General features: G+C 45.9%; 1 protein-coding gene across 1 annotated transcript in view; it reads left to right on the forward strand.

Moving 5' to 3' along the window:
* Window positions 1-20,971: 20,971 nt before the first annotated feature.
* The window catches only part of LOC124795563 (LIM homeobox transcription factor 1-beta-like), a 112,629-nt gene continuing 111,761 nt past the window's right edge, over window positions 20,972-21,839 (forward strand). Inside the window, exon 1 of the mRNA XM_047259636.1 lies at window positions 20,972-21,323. Coding sequence (XP_047115592.1) covers window positions 20,972-21,323 — 352 coding nt within the window. The remainder of the gene's footprint in view (window positions 21,324-21,839) is intronic.

Below are 21,839 nucleotides of genomic sequence, written 5' to 3' on the forward strand. Positions count from 1 at the left end.
CCGAAATTTTCTGTCGTATCGTACCTTCCGAGTGCAAGTCGCGGCCTCCCATAGTTCCTCCCGAGTCCAGGAGTACGGGATACCACAGGGATCTGTCCTCAGTGTCTGCCTGTTTTTAATTGCAATAAATGGGCTAGCTACTGCGGTGGGAAATCCTGTCTCCGCTTCCCTGTATGCTGACGACTTCTGCCTTTACTATAGTTCTATTGGCATTGCAGCTGCTGAACGTCAGCTACAGGCCGCTATCTGTAAGGCGCAGTCTTGGGCTGTAGCTCATGGGTTCCAGTTTTCGGCAGCCAAAACCTGCGTTATGCATTTCTGCCGGCGACGCACTGTTCACCCGGAGCCGCGGCTTTATCTTGACGGCGAAGTTCTTACTGTGGTAGAGTCACATAGGTTTTTGGGTGTGGGTTTTGATGCCCGGTTGACTTGGCTGCTTCATATTCGGCAGCTTAAAGAGAAGTGTTGGCGGCATCTTAATGCTGTGCGATGCTTGAGCCACATCAGCTGGGGCGCCGACCGACCTACCCTGTTACGGCTCTACCAGGCATTAATCCAGTCTCGTCTGGATTATGGGAGCCTGGCTCATGGCTCAGCATCCCCGTCTGCGTTGCGGGTGCTGGACCCAATCCTACACAGCGGAATACGACTTGCCACTGGTGCCTTCCGGACCAGCCCAGTGGACAGCATACTTGTGGAGGCAGGTGTCCCTCCATTGCGGTTACGGCGCCAACATTTATGGCCGCTTATGCTGCCCATATTTGTAGCTACCCCAGGCATCCAAACTATCGTCTCCTGTTCCCGCAGTCAGTCGTCCATCCTCCAGAACGTTGGCCCCGGTCGGGTTGTACGATCGCCGTCCGCGTCCGAGAGCTTCTCTCCGGGCTTGGGGTTTTCCCTGTTCCACCTCGTTTCCGGGCCCCTCTGCGTACACCCTCGTGGTGTGTGCCCCGCCCTTGCCTTCGACTCGACTTGGCACAGGGCCCGAAAGACTTAGTCCCTCCGGAGGCCTTCCGTCGCCGCTTTTATTCCATCCTCGCCATGTATCAGGGCTCTGGCGTTGTTTACACTGACGGTTCGATGGTTGCTGGTCGTGTTGGTTATGCTTTAACTCTAGGGGACCATTCCGAGCAACGTTCATTGCCGGCTGGCTGCAGCGTTTTCACTGCTGAGCTGGTCGCCATTTTTCGTGCCCTAGAGTATATCCGCTCCTGCTCAGGTGAGTCCTTCGTTATCTGTAGCGACTCCCTGAGCAGTTTACGAACTATCGACCAGTGCTTCCCTCGCTCTCGTCTGGTCATGGCTGTCCAGGAGTCCCTGCATAATCTTGCCCGTTGCGGCCGATCTGTGGTCTTTATGTGGACCCCTGACCATGTTTGGATACCTGGCAATGAAAATGTTGACCGCCTGGCGAATGAGGCCACCAGTAAACGATCTCTGGACATTGGCCTCCCAGAGACCGATTTGCGAGCAGTCCTCCGCCGAAAAGTTTTTGCGCTTTGGGACGCTGAATGGCGCGATTGGACCACCCCAATAAACTCTGTGCCATCAAGGAGACGACGACTGTGTGGCGGTCATCCATGCGAGCCAACTGCAGGGACTCAGTCGTCCTTTGTCGGCTCCGCATTGGCCACACCCGACTGACACACAGTTATTTACTGTGTCGTGAGGACCCACCTCTTTGTCGTTGTGGGGCGGCTTTGACGGTGGTCCATCTTCTGTTGGAATGCGCCCTTTTAACTGTGCTCAGGCAGACGTTTGCGCTGCCTGATACGCTCCCTGCCCTTTTAACTCACGACTCTGCCATAGCGGACTTAGTTTTGCGTTTTATTCGGGCAGGGGGCTTTTATCGCTTAATGTAAGTGTGTGTCTTTTTGTGTTGATTCTGGCGTATGGCCTACGATTTTAGTCTGATTTTTTAATGTGTTTCTTGGTGGTTGGCTTTTCCTTTTTTGTTTCTATGTTCGGCCAACCACCGTCACACTCTGTGTGATTTTGATTTGTTTTGTCTGGTCTCTGTCTGAGTATTTCTTGTCCTGTGTCGTCTGCCGTCTTTTCTGTTGTTTGTTTTTTATTCTCTGTGGGTGGTTTTAGTTTTTTAGAAAAAGGGACTGATTACCATAGCAGTCTGCTCCCTTTAAGCCCACAAACCAACCAATCATACCTGTATGAGACATCTTTAGTAATGTTGCACTGGTTGGATTTTATTCAACTTTTTTAACTCCAGATATTACATCGAAAAATAATAAACTATATTGCGATGGAGGAACGATACAAAGTACTATAGGTCATTACAGTTTAAAAAGTTTAGAAAAATTTATTCATTCGAAAAATCGAAATATTCATATTAATGCAGATGAAATTTTAGACAGAATTGTTATTGAAAGTGATAAAAAGTTAAACTTGGATATAAAAGAAAATAATATTGAAAGTGTGCTAGGATTTAATAATCAAATTATTAATACAAAAGAAAAAACTATTGCTAAAATGTTCCTAAAATTATTCCATTCAAATGATTTAATATAAATTTTAATTTAGCTGATGGAATGTTTGTAAAGAATACTGATCATTTTCATAAAGAAACTAATGTTATTGTTTCGTTTAAACCAAATGCTGAATTGGAGGACCAATAATTCATGAAGCACCTTATTCTATACATATTCCAATTTTTGGACCTACGTGAGATATAGAAATTCCTGCAACCGAAGATAATGATAATTTGATTGACTTTAATGGTGTTTATGTAACAGTAATTTTACAAATGTCTTAACGAATTTTATCTGTATTAAACCATGAACAAAATCGAGAGTTGTAAGTTTTACTCATTCGCAGTGAATGAAAAGATTAAAAATAATCTAAATCCCCCCAACAAAAACACTGATATTAATATAGGAGATGTTTGGGTTAACCCTAATGATGCTCAGTTGTACATGAGTTTTAGTATCATTGGAGCTGATTGTACTGATTTTCCATCATATGATGGAAAATCCAATAAAAAATTAATCGATAATTATGTGGCAAAGTTGTTCAAAGTCATCACTATAAAGAAAGGAAACAATGTTTTGTCTAGAATGGAACATCTATTCATTCCTTCATCTGTCCTTATGCAATTGACTTCAACTATAGCTCATTAATTAACCAAGGAAGATCTTATCCTTAATAATAGTGAGATAAAAAGTAAGTAAAATGAAGTACTTTTTTCACTAGATTTGTTTGGTGGATTTTTCAAAGATTATAAAGAAGTGATGTGGGGTGGAGCTTTAATAGTGATTTTTACGTGGAGTTCAAGTGCTGGAGATGCTATTCTTAGATGGACTCATAAAAACGATGCTGGAGTTGAAATAAAAGATACACTTCCAAAAGAAGCTAAAATTACAGTAGTATGTATGGAAATTCGTGTTCCTGCTGCAAAATATGAACCAGAATATTCATTAGCGCAAGAAAAAAGGCTAAAAATCCAAAAACTCCAGTTTGTTTCTTTGAGTCATAAACTATTGAAATACCCAGATTAAAAGGAAAAAGAAATTTTGAACCATATATTACTAATTATTATAATTCTTCTGAATTTGATATGCCTTATTTTATTTTTGTTGTGTTTCATAGTAATCGAAAAACCAATCACTTAACTGATTCTTCTTTTTTCGATCGTGGTAAATTACAAAATATCTGTGTGAAAAATGGAAGAACTGAAGTTTTTCCTCAAGAATTATGGAATCTTGATCCACGAAACAATTATCTGAAAGCATATGTTGCTTCTCGCGATTTTAAGAAAGTTACTCGATTGAATGATGATGTCAATGTTAATCCCTCCAGTTTTATTGAAAATTATCCTATTTTTGTTACAAATATGTCTAGGAGAATGAATGTGATAGTCGCACAGAAAACTAAAATGAAGCTAAAATGAGCAGTAGGCTGCCGGAGGAAGGAGCGAGGAGAGAGTGCAGGGAGGTGGTGGGCCCGTGGGCGGCTGAAGGCCAAGGACAGCGAGGCGGCGAGAGGAGGATGCCCTCGGTGGTGGTCTGGCTGGCCTTCGCAGCAGCGAGGGATCCCCATTCTGCTAGCAATGTGGACGCCCAGTAATGTTCTGCTAGGAGTGACCAGCGTGAGGCCGGAGCGTGAACTGGTTGTGGAGCAGCCTGGCGGCACCACACACTTTCACCAGGTGGTTGTCTGCGACTATCCACAGAGGTCCGCTGTGGACTGCAGGTATGGTATCGCAGCAAAACTCTGTATTTCTCTAGTGCAATAATGCGGAACCGATTCACGCTGAAAAAAAAAATTAGTCCCAGTTTCCGTCATCAGATGCAAATGTGGCGCAGTGAATAAGAGAAAGAGGTATAGAAATGTTTCCTAATTCACGTCATGGATTAGGAACGAGGGGTGTGCAGAAATGGTCATACAAGTGAGAAACGCATAATGTTGGTTTTCTTATTAACCGTAGCTTACGCAGTTTACTCAATACGAGCACCGGAGACGCCGAAGAGATGCTGCATTTATAAAACGATCTGATCAAAAATTGCTGGCAGCAGTTCCAGTAGAAAGTGAGCAACGTGTTCCTGTATACTTACCTTCAGATCAGGCAGAGACTAAACGTGTCCCTGGTAAATGCATTGTTTTAGATATCCACGGAGCTAGAAGTCACATGGATTCAGACAACTTGCAGACCATGCAGTTGGAAAACCTCTGGATATAACACGTTCGTGGAAGGTTGCAGAAATCAGATCTTTCAGTGGGCTAGCGACACGATGTGTTGACCGATCTTGCAGCAGCGCTTTCCACACAGTTGAGCTCTTTCAAAGTAGGAATCACATGCTGTACAAGGTGGTCGCGATAACGTACAGAGCTCACTGTACACTTGGCACGTCCTCCTGGTGTATTGTTTTCACAGAAGAACGGACAGAGAATAATGGTGTTTGTGAATCTACACCACATATTCATATATGGCGAGTGCAATGGCTCTTCATCTCCAACACGCGCTTTAACAATACTTCAAAGTCGGCAGTTCTGGGTATTCACTGCACCGCGTAATATAAAATTTGCCTCGTCTCTCCACAGAATTTGCCCGGCCAAGTGTCACCAACTTCGATTCTTTGCCATAAATCGAAGAGGTAATTCAGAACGTTGCTGGAAATATTGAGGTTTCATTTGCTGTATTGGTTCGATCTTGTACGGGTACTAGTGTAAAATACACCCCAGAACTTTCCATACTGTTGACCAGGGGAAGGACAGCTCTGGTGACACTTCACGAGCACTAGCTCTAACCGGGCCACGTCCTGCGTCGTCTGATACATCCTGTCGACCGGGATAGGATGCTTTCCTCTTCCGGTTGCCACGCCAAGCTCACCCGTGTTTTCAAATTTCATTATCATCTTCTTTAAACCACTTAATGACATTGGGCCTATCCTCAGACCGTACGGTTGGCGATACTCTCCAAATGCAGCACTGTAGTTCCTGCCGTTCACGTAAAACAGTTCCACTAACAGCACACGGTCTCTCTTCTCGATAGCTATACCGTTCACTCATGTTATGGCTTGTCAAATGTCAGCGTGGATATCGTGCTGTCATACAAACAGTTTACAGTGACCCCGGTGGGCACAACTGGAACTTTTTTCTTCAGCGTAAATCGGTCCCGCATTAACGCATTAGCAAATCTGCCAAGTTTCGCTACCCGCACTGGACCTCAGTGGGTAGCTGCACTTTAATTATAATCACCCGGTATCTGGCCGTTAGAACAACACCGGCGCTGATTTCACCGGGCACGTGATTTCGAAGAAGAGAAGTATTGCCCGCGACTGCAGCGCTGCTCATTGCGCCATGTGGGTCACTATCGGCGAGGCTGGCGCTACACGGCGTTGTGGCGACTGTTGGAAGTTTGGCTGAAAACAAGCCCGCGTGTTTGCGTTGATGCCGGCCCGACTGTTTCCGTCGCTCTCCTGAGGGCAGTGTAGCGTGTGGACACGAGCTGTGGCAACCCGCGGTACACGCCTGTATGGTTGGTGGCGTGTCGCAGGCTGCAGGCAGTCTAGGAATACAATACCAGTGGCTATAATCGCAACTACATTTTAACACAGCTCGCTGTGTACACTGCAGTGGCTGCGAGAATTACTAGATGGAATGCCACAAACGATTGTTTCCAATGATACAGCTGCAGTCAAAGTACCTTAGGTCCTGTGTCTTGTCCATCGTTTACGCTACTGTCTGCAAGAGGATATGTACGAAGCTCCATGGTATCGTCGTTCCATTCCAAACAGAAACACTCCACTCACGCCTATTTGAGAACATCTAATGTTACTTCCACTGCAATTCAAATACCTTGTAGTTGACTAAGAACATTGTTTCACGCTAACATCAATAATAATACGAAAGAGATTGTGAAAGCGTAGCAAATTATTAAAAAAACACATATGAAAGTTTTGTTTCTACATTTATAGTCCTTAAGCGTGTGCTCCCGACCTTGAAACCAATAAATTAACCGACCATAAATAACCCCACAATATTCGAAAACAGGAGCGTCTCGAATTTAGTCACAAAGTTTGTGAGGATACCGATTTTTCAGCGAACTTCAGCGACAATTTTTTCAGAAGCTACCCATCGACGTACAGATTCAGTACAACGTTGTTAGTCAAGTGGTAACCTAAGAACATCTAAGAATTTAACACAGGAAAAGTTGTTTCGCAAAAGTATCGATATGTTTCGAACCAAATGATTTTCATTGCTAATGGTATCAGAGATTACGATACATGATATCACAAGTTTATTTCTACATAATCTCCTCGTTAACGGAGAAGCCGTGACAACGGCCTATCCTACTTGCGGGGCGAAAATCAAAGAGCTCAATAGGCAAGCCGATGCTCCGTTGAAATATATAGGAATTTTCATTCTTCAGTGTCCCCATTCGACGAAATATCCTAGAACTTCAGTAAATTATGTCACATTGGAAAACTCTTAAAGAGTATATAAATTTTGATGTAGTTCTACAGCTCAACAACGAAAGTTTTGTTCGTTTGTAACGTAATTGTCGCCTGTGACATTAACTGGCACATGTGCAAGCTTCGCAGTCTGTAGCTTTCGAAAGTGATGCCGATTGGCACTGTTTGGGGTATTTGTTTACTATGAAACTCCGGATAAACAGACTGCAGTTTTACTTTGTGACTCTGTTAGAAACATCATGTGGTGTCACCGCCAGACACCACACTTGCTAGGTGGTAGCCTTTAAATCGGCCGCGGTCCATTAGTATACGCCGGACCCGCGCGTCGCCACTGTCAGTGATAGCAGACCGAGCGCCACCATACGGCATGTCTAGAGAGACTTACTAGCACTCGCCCCAGTTGTACAGCCGACTTTGCTAGCGAAGCTACACTGACCGATACGCTCTCATTTGCCGAGACGATAGTTAGCATAGCCTTCAGCTAAGTCATTGCCTACGACCTAGCAAGGCGCCATAGCTTTGATAATTAATATTGTGAAGCATGTATCATCAAGAGCGATGTTCTACAAATGTGGATTAAAATTAAGTATTACAAGATTTTCGTACTTTATTGCCATTCTCAAGACATTGTCCTGTTCCAGACCTCACGCCAATCTGCTTCCGAGTGGCGTGGCTGTCTTGCTACGCCACTACACATCAAATGTTGAAAAGATAAATGGGACGTAAGCCTGGACACGCTCTCGTCGTTTCATGAACATATAAACTTTATAGAATTAGGATATTATTAAATACAACGAGAATTTGAGCAAGCTGCTGATTAGGCAGACTGAAGCATCTGTCGTACTCTGCTACCGAGAAAGTTTGTAGTAGGAGAGAACAGAACTGGGGGAATGGGGCTTTAGGAGAGGAGGAAGCAATAAATCACACTTATTGGACGCCTTTCTTATAGCGACCACGAAGCTTTAATCTTGGCTTGCAAAGGTTGGTCTATACCAACAGCTAAAATAAGTAGTAAGAATACCTCTAGGCTGGTTTGTTATGTGATCATGGAGATAACAATATCGGTTACAAAGCAGAACATATCATCAAACAGAACAGACGTGATGTCTCACGAAACGCAGACAGCCGTAATCGATACAGGCCATCAGCAAAGGGCTTCTGACCAGGAATTATTTTTCATTTGTATGAATACTGCCACATCTAAGTTCTTTTTAACTTTAAAATGTGACAACTAGTTTCGAGAACTCTCAAAATGATTACTAGTGTTTCATAGGTCTTACAAATCTTTCCATCGCGCCATTCCTTTAAGACTACCAGGGTATGATAAATGTGTGGATCGAGTCATCTGTCCGAGTTCCCTCGTGTATTCTTTCATTGCTGAGATGCAGAAACTGCCGGCCTGTGTGACCGAGCAGTTCTAGGCACTACAGTCTGGAACCGCGTGACTGCGACGGTCGCAGGTTCGAATCCTGCCTCGGGCATGGATGTGTGTGATGTCCTTAGGTTAGTTAGGTTTAAGTAGTTCTAAGTTCTAGGGGACTGATGACCTCAGCAGTTGAGTCCCATAGTGCTCAGAGCCATTTGAACCATGTTGCAGAAACTCCGTGGTGGCATTAGCTATAGTCCACGCATTGGCATCCATGATATTTTTATGAAAGACTTCTCTGTAAACGTCAACGTATGTTAAATCATTGTATTTCTCTCAAACGTCAATTAAAAAGTCTTCATTGATTTAATACTGGGAGTGGTCCCTCTTCCTACTACCACGCTGTTGTTAGACATAGCTGGTCCAGTACTAGGGGAATCTATCCACTGGTGTAACTAGGTTAACGGGCACTGGACAATCTTCGATTATTCATCCCCTGCCCCAAACCCCGCCGCACTCGGCACCAACATTTTTTGTCTGAGCCTCTTCACTTAGCTTCTTTATTCGTTTACTGAAATCAATACGACTATGCAGTGAAGAGAAGAGTACACATATCAAAAAAAATTCTGTGATTCAATTTAAAACATGAAACAATATATGGTCCAGAGTCATATTACTCACAATAACAATGCGATTCTTTTTCATTTTTCGTTGAAAATCAATGCAAAGCCGTACCAAATAGAACTACATTCGCAAAATAAAGACTTTACACTTTGATTGTCTTTGCTGTCTTCGTATAAAGTAATTGGCTGCATCCAGCGGACGCAAATACGAGCTAAAGGACTCTGTACCAGGGAAAGGTACATCTTATGAAACTTTGCTCACCACAATACAGTACGAATTTCTTCAAGATTCCCTTTCATGCATCTCCACCCCATACTTCATTTAGTGGCCTCGAATGCGCTCCCTACTTGTTCCACTATTTTTTCTTCTTCTTCTTTCCTCTCATACTTCGCTCTGTCATTTTCTTTCTTCTTATGCCCTCCTTTTTTTTCATCTGTCAGAAAATTTTACGTCCCTCGAAAGCGGCGGTAAGTGCAGCTGCCCTGACCAGCTCCACGTCCTCATTCATATTCTGAAAACCACAACGAAGTGCACGGCAGAGGGTACGTTGCATTGTGCCAGTTATTAGGGATTTTCCCATTCTATTCACACACGGGGTGCATGAAGAATGGCTGCTTAAACGCGTCTTTGGGTGCTGTAATCATTGGAACTCGTCTTCGCGACACTGCGGGAGCGAAACGTAGGGAGTTATAGTAAATTCTAAGGTTCATCACCTACAGTTGGTTCTAGGGATTTTCTAAGTAGGCTTTCACGGAACAGTCTGCATCTGTCCTCAAGCCTTTTCCAGCTCATTTCGTTCAGTATCTCAGTCATACCCTCCCATGGGCTCAACAAATCTGTAAGCATTCGTGTTGCCTTTCTCCGTATCCCCTGTCAGTCCTATTTCATACATGTGCCACACACACCAGTACAGAGTGTGCCATAAGTCAGTTATTATTAGCAATCCTTAGACTTCATTTTACCTAGCGTAGTGGTAGTCAGTTGTGAACTTAACTAGCACGCTGTACCCATAAGTGAGTTGACACTAGCAGATTGAGGTTTGTTGTTATGTGAAAAACAATGAATAAAAAGTTAAATACAGAACGTGTATTTGTTTTAGAAACATGTTGGAAACATGACCATAATTACAGTGACGTAACGGCGTCACACCGAGCGCAGGTGTTTGAACTTGCCGCCGCTGCTGGCGGCTGAGAAAAGATTGCCAGCGGGGAGCAGCGGTTGTCTGCGGGCGGCGAAAGAGGGCGCCGTGCTGGATGACGCGAGGGAGTTCGGCCCTCGCCAGGGAGGAGCTGATTGAAATTCCGGTCGTCGTCCAGGAAGGAATAAACGGTCCGTGTCGGCAGACTGTCGTGAGGCGAACGGAGGACGTGCGCAGACGTTGGCCGCAGCGGTGCGGGCTGTGGACATGCGACGGCAAATGGTCGGTACAGAGGATGGGGCAGAGTGACGGTGGCGTTAGTTGGAGTGAAGAGTATCATTGGTTGCAGACAGAGTTCTGCTCGCTTGGGATGAAATATTGTGGCTGCTGTAAGCACTCTGCCTTGGGTACTAAATTTCTAACCGTGACTGAACATTTGTCACAGGCGCTGAGTGTTTTGCGAACTCGAGCTATATTGACCAACTTGTATGTTGCGGTAGTACAAGTATTCTCAAGTTTTAGGGCTTTCTCGCAGCTGGTGTTGTGCGGTACCTCTGTTTCTACGCGAATGGAAAAAGTAACCTTGCACAGCATTGAAAATAAAAGTAAAGTCTTTACGATACTTGTCAGTTATGCTGAAGCAGTGACTTGATGGACAGAAATTGTCCACACATTTGTTTTTACTGCTTAGCATGTTATTCTAATTGAGCTTTCTAGTTGAAGTTATTGAGCTCCGTGGTCTTTTCATGTGGCAGTTACTGATTACTTATACTTCTTTATCCCTCTGCGTATGGTATATAAGAAGTTATGCTTGTACATATCTGTGCGTCCTTGGTGGTTGTTTCAGGTTATACACGATAACTGGGTTACTGCTATTGTAGCCCACCCGGCTAGCCGCGCGGTCTAACGCACTGCTTCCAGAGCGGGAAGGCGTGCCGGTCCCCGACACGAATCCGCCCGGCGGATTAGTGTCGAGGTCCGGTGTGCCGGCGAGCCTGTGGATGGTTTTTAAGCGGTTTTCCATCTTTCTCGGCGAATGCGGGCTGGTTCCCCTCATTCCTCCTCAGTTACAGTATATCAGCGATTGCTGCGCAAACACTGTCTCCACGTACCATAATTACTTTACCACGCAAACATTGGGGTCACACCCGTCTGCAATGAGACGTTCCCGGGGGAGGGGGGTCCACTGGGGGCCGAACCGCACAATAACCCTGGGTTCGGTGGGGCGGCGGTGGGGTGAGTGGACTGCTGTAGTCTGTTGTGGGGTTGTGAACCACTGAGGGCTACGCCGGGGACGATGCCTCTCCGTCCTTTTAGGTCCCCAATTCAATACATTCATACACACAGATACATACTGCTATTGTGGAGAGGTCTAATAAAGGAAATTGTGATTCTGTGTGCTCCTAGTACATGACTGGGCTTGGGCTGTTAGGGATTAATCGATGTGTTTGTTATTCGGCCGGTCAGCGGTTAGGGTGTAATTAGAAACGTTGGCTCAGGTCGCTGTGTTGGTGGCAAACGCATTTCGGACCGGATCACTATTGTCGGCCTGTCATTTGTAACCTTTTTTTCCTGCTAGTTTCCCTGACTGCGCAGGAGCTGAAAATATGACCTGTCGAATGTGTATTTATAATGATCGTTTTTCGACATTAGTAGCCATTTGTAACAGGCTTCGGAAAAATGTACAAAACTGAGTTGTCATAATACAGTTTTGAACACGGCTGTTTCTCAGCGACCGTGTACAGTTTTCAAACATAGGAATTATACAACCAGCCGGTTGCAAATAACTGTTTGGTACATTGACCTCGGTTTCTAAACCTAGTAAGGGTGTCTTCATCAGAAAGAAATTTTCAGAAACCATAAAATTACATTGTGAGAAAACAATTGCCAGAATTTAGAGCAGCTATGCTCAAGTAAGAAATAAAATAAAACACGTTCCAGGCTTGTCAAGATACGTTGAAACTGTTCTAAAGAAAGCTGTTGGGTACCAAATAGTATGACGCAGGCGTTGAACTGTGACTTTGTGACATCTATTTCAATATCTTTGCAATTGATGCCTGATATTGCTAAATTATAGTGCCTCTTGGCTTCTAGGGAGGAAAACAAGTGACATATTTAATTGCTAAACTGTATGTTCGTTGATAGTATGTATTTTATTTCTTATTTTTAAATTGCAACTATTTCAAATTTGATGTTTGTAGTAGCGTATTCTGTCTCTCACGCCTTCCTGAAAGACAGAGATGTCAAAAGAAACCTGTTCTTGCTACAATTACGGTGATGTTTGTGATTGGTCTGTGAAACGTTTTACAAATTTCAAACCTCCACCTCGCCAAGGTTTTCGAAGATTAAATTTAGGATTTGAAGAGACTAAGTCGGTACCGGATCATCCTCGTTCAGATAGCCCAAAGTCTGCTATTACAGAAAAGAATCTTAATGTTGTCGCGCAATGTGTTGCGCATTCACCGACGAAGTCTCAAAGAAAAGCGACCGAGGTGAGTGGAATAGCGAAAAAAAGGCTACGAAGGATTCAGAAAAAGTTTAAATTGAGACCTTAGAGGCCTGCTTTACTACGATGCGTAAATGAATACGACGCAGAGAGGCGAATGGAATTCTGCAAGTTGTACACAATCCGACCAGTAGCCGATTCCAAGTTTTGCAAAAGCATTCTTAAGAGCAAGGAAGTGACTTTTAACGTCAACGGCTGAGTCAACAGACAAAACTGTGTCTACGCGGGTTCTAGGAATCTTCTTGTGGCGATGGAAACAGAGCTAAACTCGTCTGGCGTGAGTGTTTGGGCAGGGTTCAAATGGTTCAAATGGCTCTGAGCACTATGGGGCTTAACTTCTGAGGTCATCAGTCCCCTAGAACTTAGAACTACTTAAACCTAACTAACCTAAGGACATCACACACATCCATGCCCGAGGCAGGATTCGAACCTGCGGCCGCGCGGTTCCAGACTGTAGCGCCTAGAGCCGCTCGGTCACTCCGGCCGGCTATGGGCAAGGATTTTCAGCTATGGGATAATCAAGCCTTTTTTATGGTACTGTCATTTCTGTAAATTGTTTCGCTATGCTTCAAGAAGTGTTGTTACAACTGGAAATTAGTCCACTTTCTGAACATTTACATCTACTTAAGGAAAATCTGATATGCCAAGAGGATGGAGCACCCCTACATTATAGAATTACAGCAAGAGACTTCCTAAATAACAACTTTGATGAATGGATTAACAGATGAGGTATTAGTGAATGGCCTCCACTATCCCCAGATATCACACCCATGGGTGTATGCTAAAAATGTGATTTATTGCGTCATGATTCATGATGTCGAGCATTTGAAGGAGTGAATCCAGTCAGAGTTTGAAAGCTTACAGTCGCGGAAGATTTGCGACAAAATTTGTAAACCAGAGTTGAAAAGAGGGAACTTCTGCTTATAGCAGCATGGAACACAGTTTCGGCACCTTTCGTTAATTTCTTGAGCTCTGTATTTATTCCTGTGCTGATAACTAAGTTGTATTTTCATTTGTTTAGTATTATTGCACAAAACACAGTATTGGCAACTTACTTATGAGCGGTACGAATGTATTTTAAGCGATCTTATTTATAGACTAATTGCATTTCCCCAGTGTTCTGCCAATAAATCTAAGTCTGCTACCTGCTTTATCCACTACTGATTCTACGTGGTCGTTCTGTTTCGTAACCCTACGAAGTGTTACACCCAGGTATTTGCATGAGTGACTCATTGATAACTTGGTCTTAAGATACAACGTTTATTCGTTTTGTGAAGTGCAAAATTTTACATTTCTGAACATTTAAAGGCTAATCTTTTCGCCACTTTAAAATCTTGTCGAAGTCCGACGATATTTGCGCATCTCATAGAGAAATGCATTGTGTGCGATAGGTATGAGGTTACTATCAATATTGTCTGCAAGGTCATAACACACACTGTGAAGAGCTAGGTTCGCAAAACACTTCGCTGGGGCACACCCGAAGCTACTTTTAGATACGTCGATGACTCTCCAAGACAGATAAAACGGCGCATCCTTTCTACAAAGAAATGCCATTCGCAAACTTGGGATACGATCGTACCTTCGATAATAGGCATATATGTAGAACCTTGTCAAAAGTTATTCGAAAATCAGCCGGCCGATGTGGCCGAGCGGTTCTAGGCGCTTCAGTCCGGAACCGCACGACCGCTACGGTCGCAGGTTCGAATCCTGCCTCGGGCATGGATGTGTGTGATGTCCTTAGGTTAGTTAGGTTTAAGTAGTTCTAAGTTCTAGGGGACTGATAATCCGGGAACTCCTGCTCAGACCCATTTGAACCATTTTTTATTCGAAAATCGAGAAATACGACTTATGCCTGATTGCTTTGCTGATTTATTATACAACTTATTCTTCCTTTCCATTATTAATAATTTCCTGCCTGAATATGCTGCAAAGGAAGCTCATAACAAGTCACTAAACGAAAATGCTGCTCCAGTGGAACGGACACGAAAATGCGTTTGATCACAACTATCAGTGTCGGCAGACCAAATACAACGGGTAAGCGACCACGTAGCGCGCATGACCTGTTACATAATATATGGTTATATGGATGCGAGGTGTCTGTTCTTTCGGACATCTCCGAAAGAACAGACACCACCCATAATCCGCAGCTGCCATGCATTATATGTAAATTGGAGGTTGAGAGGGGAAGAAACGAAAGCAAGGAGACGGGGTGACTGCTGTCAGCTGCAGTGGGACATTACGTGGAATCATCAGCGACGAGTGACGATGTATACCGGACTGGGATTCGAACCCGGGAACTCCTGCTCAGTACGCAGGTGCGGTAACCACTGCGCCATCCGGGACACAGCGTTATCGCAACTGCGTGAGATTCACGGCCGACCCACATTCCCATCGGGCACCACCTGTCCATTTCCTCCGCCCCCTGAGATACCCACAGGAGGTCGGACGTATTTTGCATCCGCACTGAAGATGGTGGATCCACTGCTCAGCTGCGCCTATCAAATTATATGAAAGCGAGGTGTCTGTTCTTTCTTTCCGCACCTGCCTAGTAAGCAGGAGATCCCGGGTTCGAACCCCGGTGAGATACAAGTTATCACTGGGCACCGCTGATTCCGCGTAATGTCCCACTGCAGCTGACATCAGTCATCCCCTTTCCGTCCTGTCCTTTCTTCCCCTCTCCATATTTAATTTACATATAACATTATAAAGTAATCATCGGGCGTGCCAAGAAGTCGACGCAGCAGCGTTCGGGAAGTGCCCTCCTTTGTTTTTCTCGTATGATCTAGACGGGGTCTGCAGCTCCCATGTAGGGTTGGTAAAAATCTGCGCAGATCCTCCACAGCCGCTAGTAAATACAACAGACTCTCGATAATTTCAAGTTCAAGGGACCTCAGAAAAAGAGTATTTGAGCTGGAAGCCCGAGAAGCTTTTATCAGTATACAGGGTGAGTCACCTAACGTTACCGCTGGATATATTTCGTAAACCACATCAAATACTGACGAATCGATTCCACAGACCAAACGTGAGGAGAGGGGCTAGTGTAATTGTTTAATACAAACCATACAAAAATGCACGGAAGTATGTTTTTTAACACAAACTTAGGTTTTTTTAAAAAACGGAACCACGTTAGTTTTGTTAGCACATCTGAACATATAAACAAATACGTAATCAGTGCCGTTTGTTGCATTGTAAAATGTTAAATACATCCGGAGATATTGTAACCTAAAGTTGACGCTTGAAACCTCCGACGTTCAGTTGCATGTTGTAACAAACACGGGCCACGGTCGGCGAGCAGCATCTGCAGGGACATGTTTACGATGACGACCGAGTTTACGAGTGTGGCTGCAGTGCACTGTTGTGGTTTGGTCTAGCTGTCGCAGTGTCCGCATGTAGCGCTTGCTGCTATTGTTATTCTGCATTCGTCTCCGCACGCAGACCAACTGTAGTACACCGTGTTACCAGACGTCTGTGATAGTGTAGTGTTGTAGGAACTGTGACCATGGTGTATTCGAACTCTGAAAAGGCGGAGATGATACTCATCTATGGCGAGTGTCGACGAAATGCAGCTGAAGTCTGCAGGGTGTATGCAGAACGGTACCCGGACAGGGAGCATCCAACGTGCCGCTCATTGCAAAACATCTACCGCCAACTGTATGCAACAGGTATGGTCGTAGCACGCAAACGGGTCCGTAACAGGCCCGTCACAGGAGAAGCGGGTGCAGTTGGTGTGTTAGCTGCTGTTGCCATGAACCCACACATGAGTACACGGGACACTGCGAGAGCCGGTGGACTGAGTCAAAGTAGTGTCATGCGCATACTGCATCGTTACCGCTTTACCCGTTTCATGTGTCGCTACATCAGCAATTACATGGTGATGACTTTAATCATCGAGTGCAATTCTGTCAATGGGCATTAACAGAGGATGCGTTGCAGTTCTACCTGTTTACCGATGAAGCGGGTTTCACAAACCACGGGGCAGTGAATCTACGGAACATGCATTACTGGTCCGTGGACAATCCTCGCTGGCGTCGACGTATGTGGTATCAGCATGATTGTGCACCTACACATTCCGCAATTAACACTAGGCTGGCCCTTGACAAGATGTTCGACGGGCGTTTCATAGGACGTGGAGGACGCATAAATTGGCCAGCCCGTTCTCCTGATCTTACATCTCTGGACTTCTTTCTGTGGGGTACGTTAAAGGAGAATGTGTACCGTGATGTGCCTACAACCCCAGAGGATATGAAACAACGTATTGTGGCAGCCTGCGGCAACATTACACCAGATGTACTGCGGCGTGTATGACATTCATTATGCCAGAGATTGCCATTGTGTGCGGCAAACGATGGCCACCACATTGAACATCTATTGGCCTGACATGTCGGGACATACTCTATTCCACTCCGTAATTGAAAACGGAAACCACGTGTGTACGTGTACCTCACCCCTCATGGTAATGTACATGTGCGTCAGTGAAAAAGACCAATAAAAAGGTGTTAGCATGTGGACGTAATGTGCTGTTCCAGTCTCTTCTGTACCTAAGGTCCATCACCGTTCCCTTTGGATCCCTACGTAATTCGGTGCTCTCAGATACACACGATCGAACAGCGGAGGAGTGGTACTAAAGCGTCAACTTTAGGTTACAATATCTCCGGATGTAATTAACATTTTACAATGCAACAAACGGCACTGATTACGTATTTGTTTATATGTTCAGATGTGCTAACAAAACTAACGGGGTTCCATTTAAAAAAACGTAGGTTTGTGTTAAAAAACGTACTTCCGTGCATTTTTTTATGGTTTGTATTAACCAATTACACTAGCCCCTCTCCTCATGCTCGGTCTGTGGAATCGATTCGTCAGTATTTGATGTGGTTTACGAAATATATCCAGCGGTAATGTTAGGTGACTCACCCTGTATATCGCAGCGGAACTATGCATTCGTGCAATCCTTCCGCAAATTGCTCCAGATTTCAATGCTGCGCCCTCAACAAGCGTCAGAGTGCGAACCATTCAACGAAATCGATATGGGCTCGTATACCCTTAATGACTGCGCGACACAAAGCTTTAAACATCGCCTGGGCCCGTCAACAGCGATATTGGACTGTTGATGACTGGAAACATGTTGCCTGGTCGGACTAGTCTCGTTTCAACTTGTACGGAGCGGATGGGCGTGTACAGGCATGGAGACAACCTCAGGAATCCACGGTCCCTCCATATCAGCAGGGGACTGTTCAAGCTGGTGGAGGCACTGTAATGGTGAGGGCCGTGTACAGTTGGAGTGATATGGGACCCCTGATACGTCTGCATACGACTCTGACAGATGACACATACGTAAGCGTACTGTCTCACCACCTGCATCCACTCATGTCCATTGTGCACTTCGACGGACTTGGGCAGTTCCAGCAGGACAATGCGACACCCCACACGTCCAAAATTGTTACAGAGTGGCTCCAGGAACACTCGTCTGAGTTTAAACACTTTCGCTGACCACCAAATTCCCCAGACGTGAACATTATTGAGATGATGATGATGATGATGATGTTTGGATTGTGAGGCGCTCAACTGTGCGGTTACCAGCGGCCGTACAAATCCCCAACCGTTTCTCAGTCCAATCTTTCTCTTGCATAAATGATGATGAAATATTAGGACAACACAAACACCCAGTCATCTCGATGCAGGTGAAAATCCCTGACCTCGCCGGTGAACATTATTGAGCATTTCTGGGGTACCTTGCAGCGTGCTGTTCAGAAGAGATCTCCACTCCCTCGTACTCTTACGGATTTATGGAGAGCCCTGCAGGATTCATGGTGTCAGTTCCCTCCAGCACTACTTCAGACTTTAGTCGAGCGCATGCCAAGTCGTGTTGCGGCACTTCTGCGTGTTCGCGGGGGCCCTACACGTTTTTAGGTAGGTGTACCAGTTTCTTTGGCTCTTTAGTGTATGTTCTAGGATGCAGGCCATGTGCAACAACAACTAATACATCAATAACAGATTGCAGTTACGATTTTGTACAATTTTCGAGCTTTCGCCCGTCCTGCGATCTAGTGACGTCTGCTAGAACTCTCTCCAAGAGAGCACTAATTTCTTCTTGCAATAAGAGTTACAGTCAGTTACGAATTTAACTCTTGCTTACTTCATTTTAATGTTGCCAACTTGTTTTCAAACAGATTAAAATCTGCCGGCCTCTGTGGCTGCTGCTGCTACTCTCGCAGGTTCGAATACTGCCTCGGGCATGGATGTGTGCGAATTAGGTTTAAGTAGTTCTAGTTCTATGGAACTGATGACCTCAGATGTTAAGTCCCATAGTGCTTAGAGCCATTTGAACCATTTTGATTAAAATCTAGTAACGTTTTTACCTGTTGTTGTAATATCTGAACAGGACAGAAATGCTCGTTTGCAACCCACTTGGTAAATCAAAAAGTCTGTCATAAGGAAATGAATATAGTACTGGGTTCTCTCAAGTAATATTTTTGGCGGGAACGTTTTCGGCTTTACTTCTTACCTTTACCTAGAAATAAGAATAAATGTTGATATGTCTATACATACCGGTACTCTATGGAATTCTTATTAAATTTACTCCAGTACAACAGGATTCTGTCCTGTGGTGTGATTTAAAGTTATTTGCTCCTGTCTCTCCCGAAGTTGTCAAATTTTAGACGGAGCCACAGCTTTTTGTTGCGGCTAATTCGTAGTTTCTCGCACATTCTTTGCGCACCCGCCGTGCGAGTCAAACGCCTCGCCATAGTTCGAGCAGGTCTGATACTGTATGACATCCAGTGCAGAAATGTACTGGGAAATCTAGATCCCGTTCAAACTCGAGTAATCTTTTTCCCAGCCATAGAATTCGTGAAATTACTTCCTTCTGTGAGAGTGAAACCATTTTTGCGACTGATTTGCGTACTGTAGTATATTATGCTTTCTTGGCGTTGTGTTGGCTGAAGAGCCAACACCGTGTTACTATTAGAGGCCGAAATGCACGCGTTTAACTCACGCAGTCTGGCGTGAGGAGGGAAGGACTATACTGACGTGAGGTCTGGAACATGACAAGGAATTAGAATTCAGAAAGCGGACGTAGCTAGTTGATACTTAACTTTAATCCATTTATGATGAACGTCGCTCTTGACGGTAGATGATTCACAATATTATCTGTTCAGAATAGTAACTGAATATGGCGCCTTGCTAGGTCGTAGCAAATGACGTAGCTGAAGGCTATGCTAAACTGTCGTCTCTGTAAATGAGAGCGTCTGTAGTCAGTGAACCATCGCTAGCAAAGTCGGCTGTACAACTGGGGCGAGTACCAGGGAGTCTCTCGACTAGACCTTCCTTGTGGCGGCGCTCGGTCTGCAATCACTGATAGTGGCGACACGCGGGTCCGACGTATACTAACGGACCGCGGCCGATTTAAATGCTACCACCTAGCAAGTGTGGTGTCTGGCGGTGACACCACACTTGAGTTAACAGTGTGTCGCGAACAGTCGAATGTCGGAACAAGTACGAAATCAGATGAGGAAACGACTCCAGTTACAGATTGTTCAATAGCGGCTAATTTGGAATTATAATATTGCTTGTGCCGGCCGGTGTGGCCGTGCGGTTCTAGGCGCTTCAATCTGGAACCGCGTGACCACTACGGTCGCAGGTTCGAATCCTGCCTCGGTCATGGATGTGTGTGATGTACTTAGTTAGCTTTAAGTAGTTCTAAGTTCTAGGCGACTGATGACCTCAGAAGTTAAGTCCCATAGTGCTCAGAGCCATTTGAACCATTTTTTTTATAATATTGCTTCCTGGTGGTCTGTCATGACATGCGCTTAGATTTGTCGAATGTACCAAGATAAACACAATTTCTTCGACTTAGCGAAGTTTTTGACGGGCCAAGACAACTTCTTCATCGACAAATTGTATATATAGAGGTTCGAACTAGCAAGAGTCGACTGTATCTCTTTCTAATAAATAGCCCAGACTGGTGTACATGTTAGCCGTTTTCCTTTCGGCGCTGACGATACCGCATTAAACGACGTGAGCGGCTCGCCAGCTCCACTCGCGCGGGAGAACGAAGCGGTAACTAGGGGAGGGGGAAGGGGAGCGAGAAGGCGGCGAGGGAGGAGGAGGAGGAGGAGGAGGAGGAGGCAGCTCCGGTCGCAGTCGCAGCGGGCGGGCGGTCGGTCGGTGACCGCGCCGCACTCGTCCGCGGGCACGTGCGGGCCGGCCCGTGTGTACTCGGCAAACACGGCGGGGAGGCGTGGCGGCGGCGCGTGGTGGGGGCCGCGCCACAGCCCGCCAATGGGAGCGCCCGGCGGGCGCCGCGGTGGGGGCCGGCCGCGACGCACTACTTGCCGCGGCGGAGGCGGCGGCCGGCGGCGCGCGGCGCCCGGCGTCCCGGCGCCAGAGCGCCGCCAGTGCGAGCCGACATGATCGAGCTGTACGGCCGCCAGCCGGACGCCCCGGCCGCCAAGATGGTCTCGCAGCAGCCGGCGCCGGCGCCGCCTCCTCAGCCGCCCCCGGCGTCGCAGCAGCCGCCGCCGCAGCCGCCGCCCCCGCAGCAGCCGCCGGCCGGCGCTCCGCCAGGCCCGGGAGCGGGCGCGGGGGCGCAGCCGCAGCCCCTGCACGCCTGCAACGGCGGCGCGCCTCACCCAGGTACGCGCGCCGCCGCCCAGACGCGCTGCCCTGTTTGTCAACAACCGCGCGGCGCTTCGCACCTGGCAGCGATCGCCGCTCAACAAGTCAGCGCCCTCCCTCCTCCCTGTAGTCACCACTCTGGCGGTAAGTCCGTCGTCTTCTCGCCTGCAGATCTCTCCAGTGCTAATTCAACCGTTCCTCGGTGCTACGTTAGCTGAATTTTGCGCCAGTGCTTGACAGACACTGACAAAAATAACTCTTCAGGCTTTCCCGGCGAGATCCTGACATGTGGAATAATCGGGTCTACTGCCGGACGTTTGTGTCGCTCTGGCACAATATTTCGGCCACGTAACTCGTTGCCTTCTTCAGGTGCTACCTGAGACTGTCGTATTGCAGGATCTTGTCTAGTCTCAGGTAGCACCTGAAGAAGGCAACGGGCTTCGTGAGCCGAAATATTGTGCCAGAGCGACACAAACATCCGGCAGTAGACCCGATTATTCCACATGTACTGACAAAAATGTTAACCATTTACTTTTTGTCTTAGCTTTTGCTGTCGACTTCTTAGAAAACTGTTAAATGACAGGTGATCGGTGTAAGAAACCGAAAGTCGCTTCGTAAGAAATAAACAGTGTTTCTCAAAAGAAAACATTTCTCGTTACA

Source organism: Schistocerca piceifrons, chromosome 4 (assembly GCF_021461385.2).
Source record: "Schistocerca piceifrons isolate TAMUIC-IGC-003096 chromosome 4, iqSchPice1.1, whole genome shotgun sequence".
In the NCBI taxonomy this organism is placed as follows: domain Eukaryota; kingdom Metazoa; phylum Arthropoda; class Insecta; order Orthoptera; family Acrididae; genus Schistocerca; species Schistocerca piceifrons.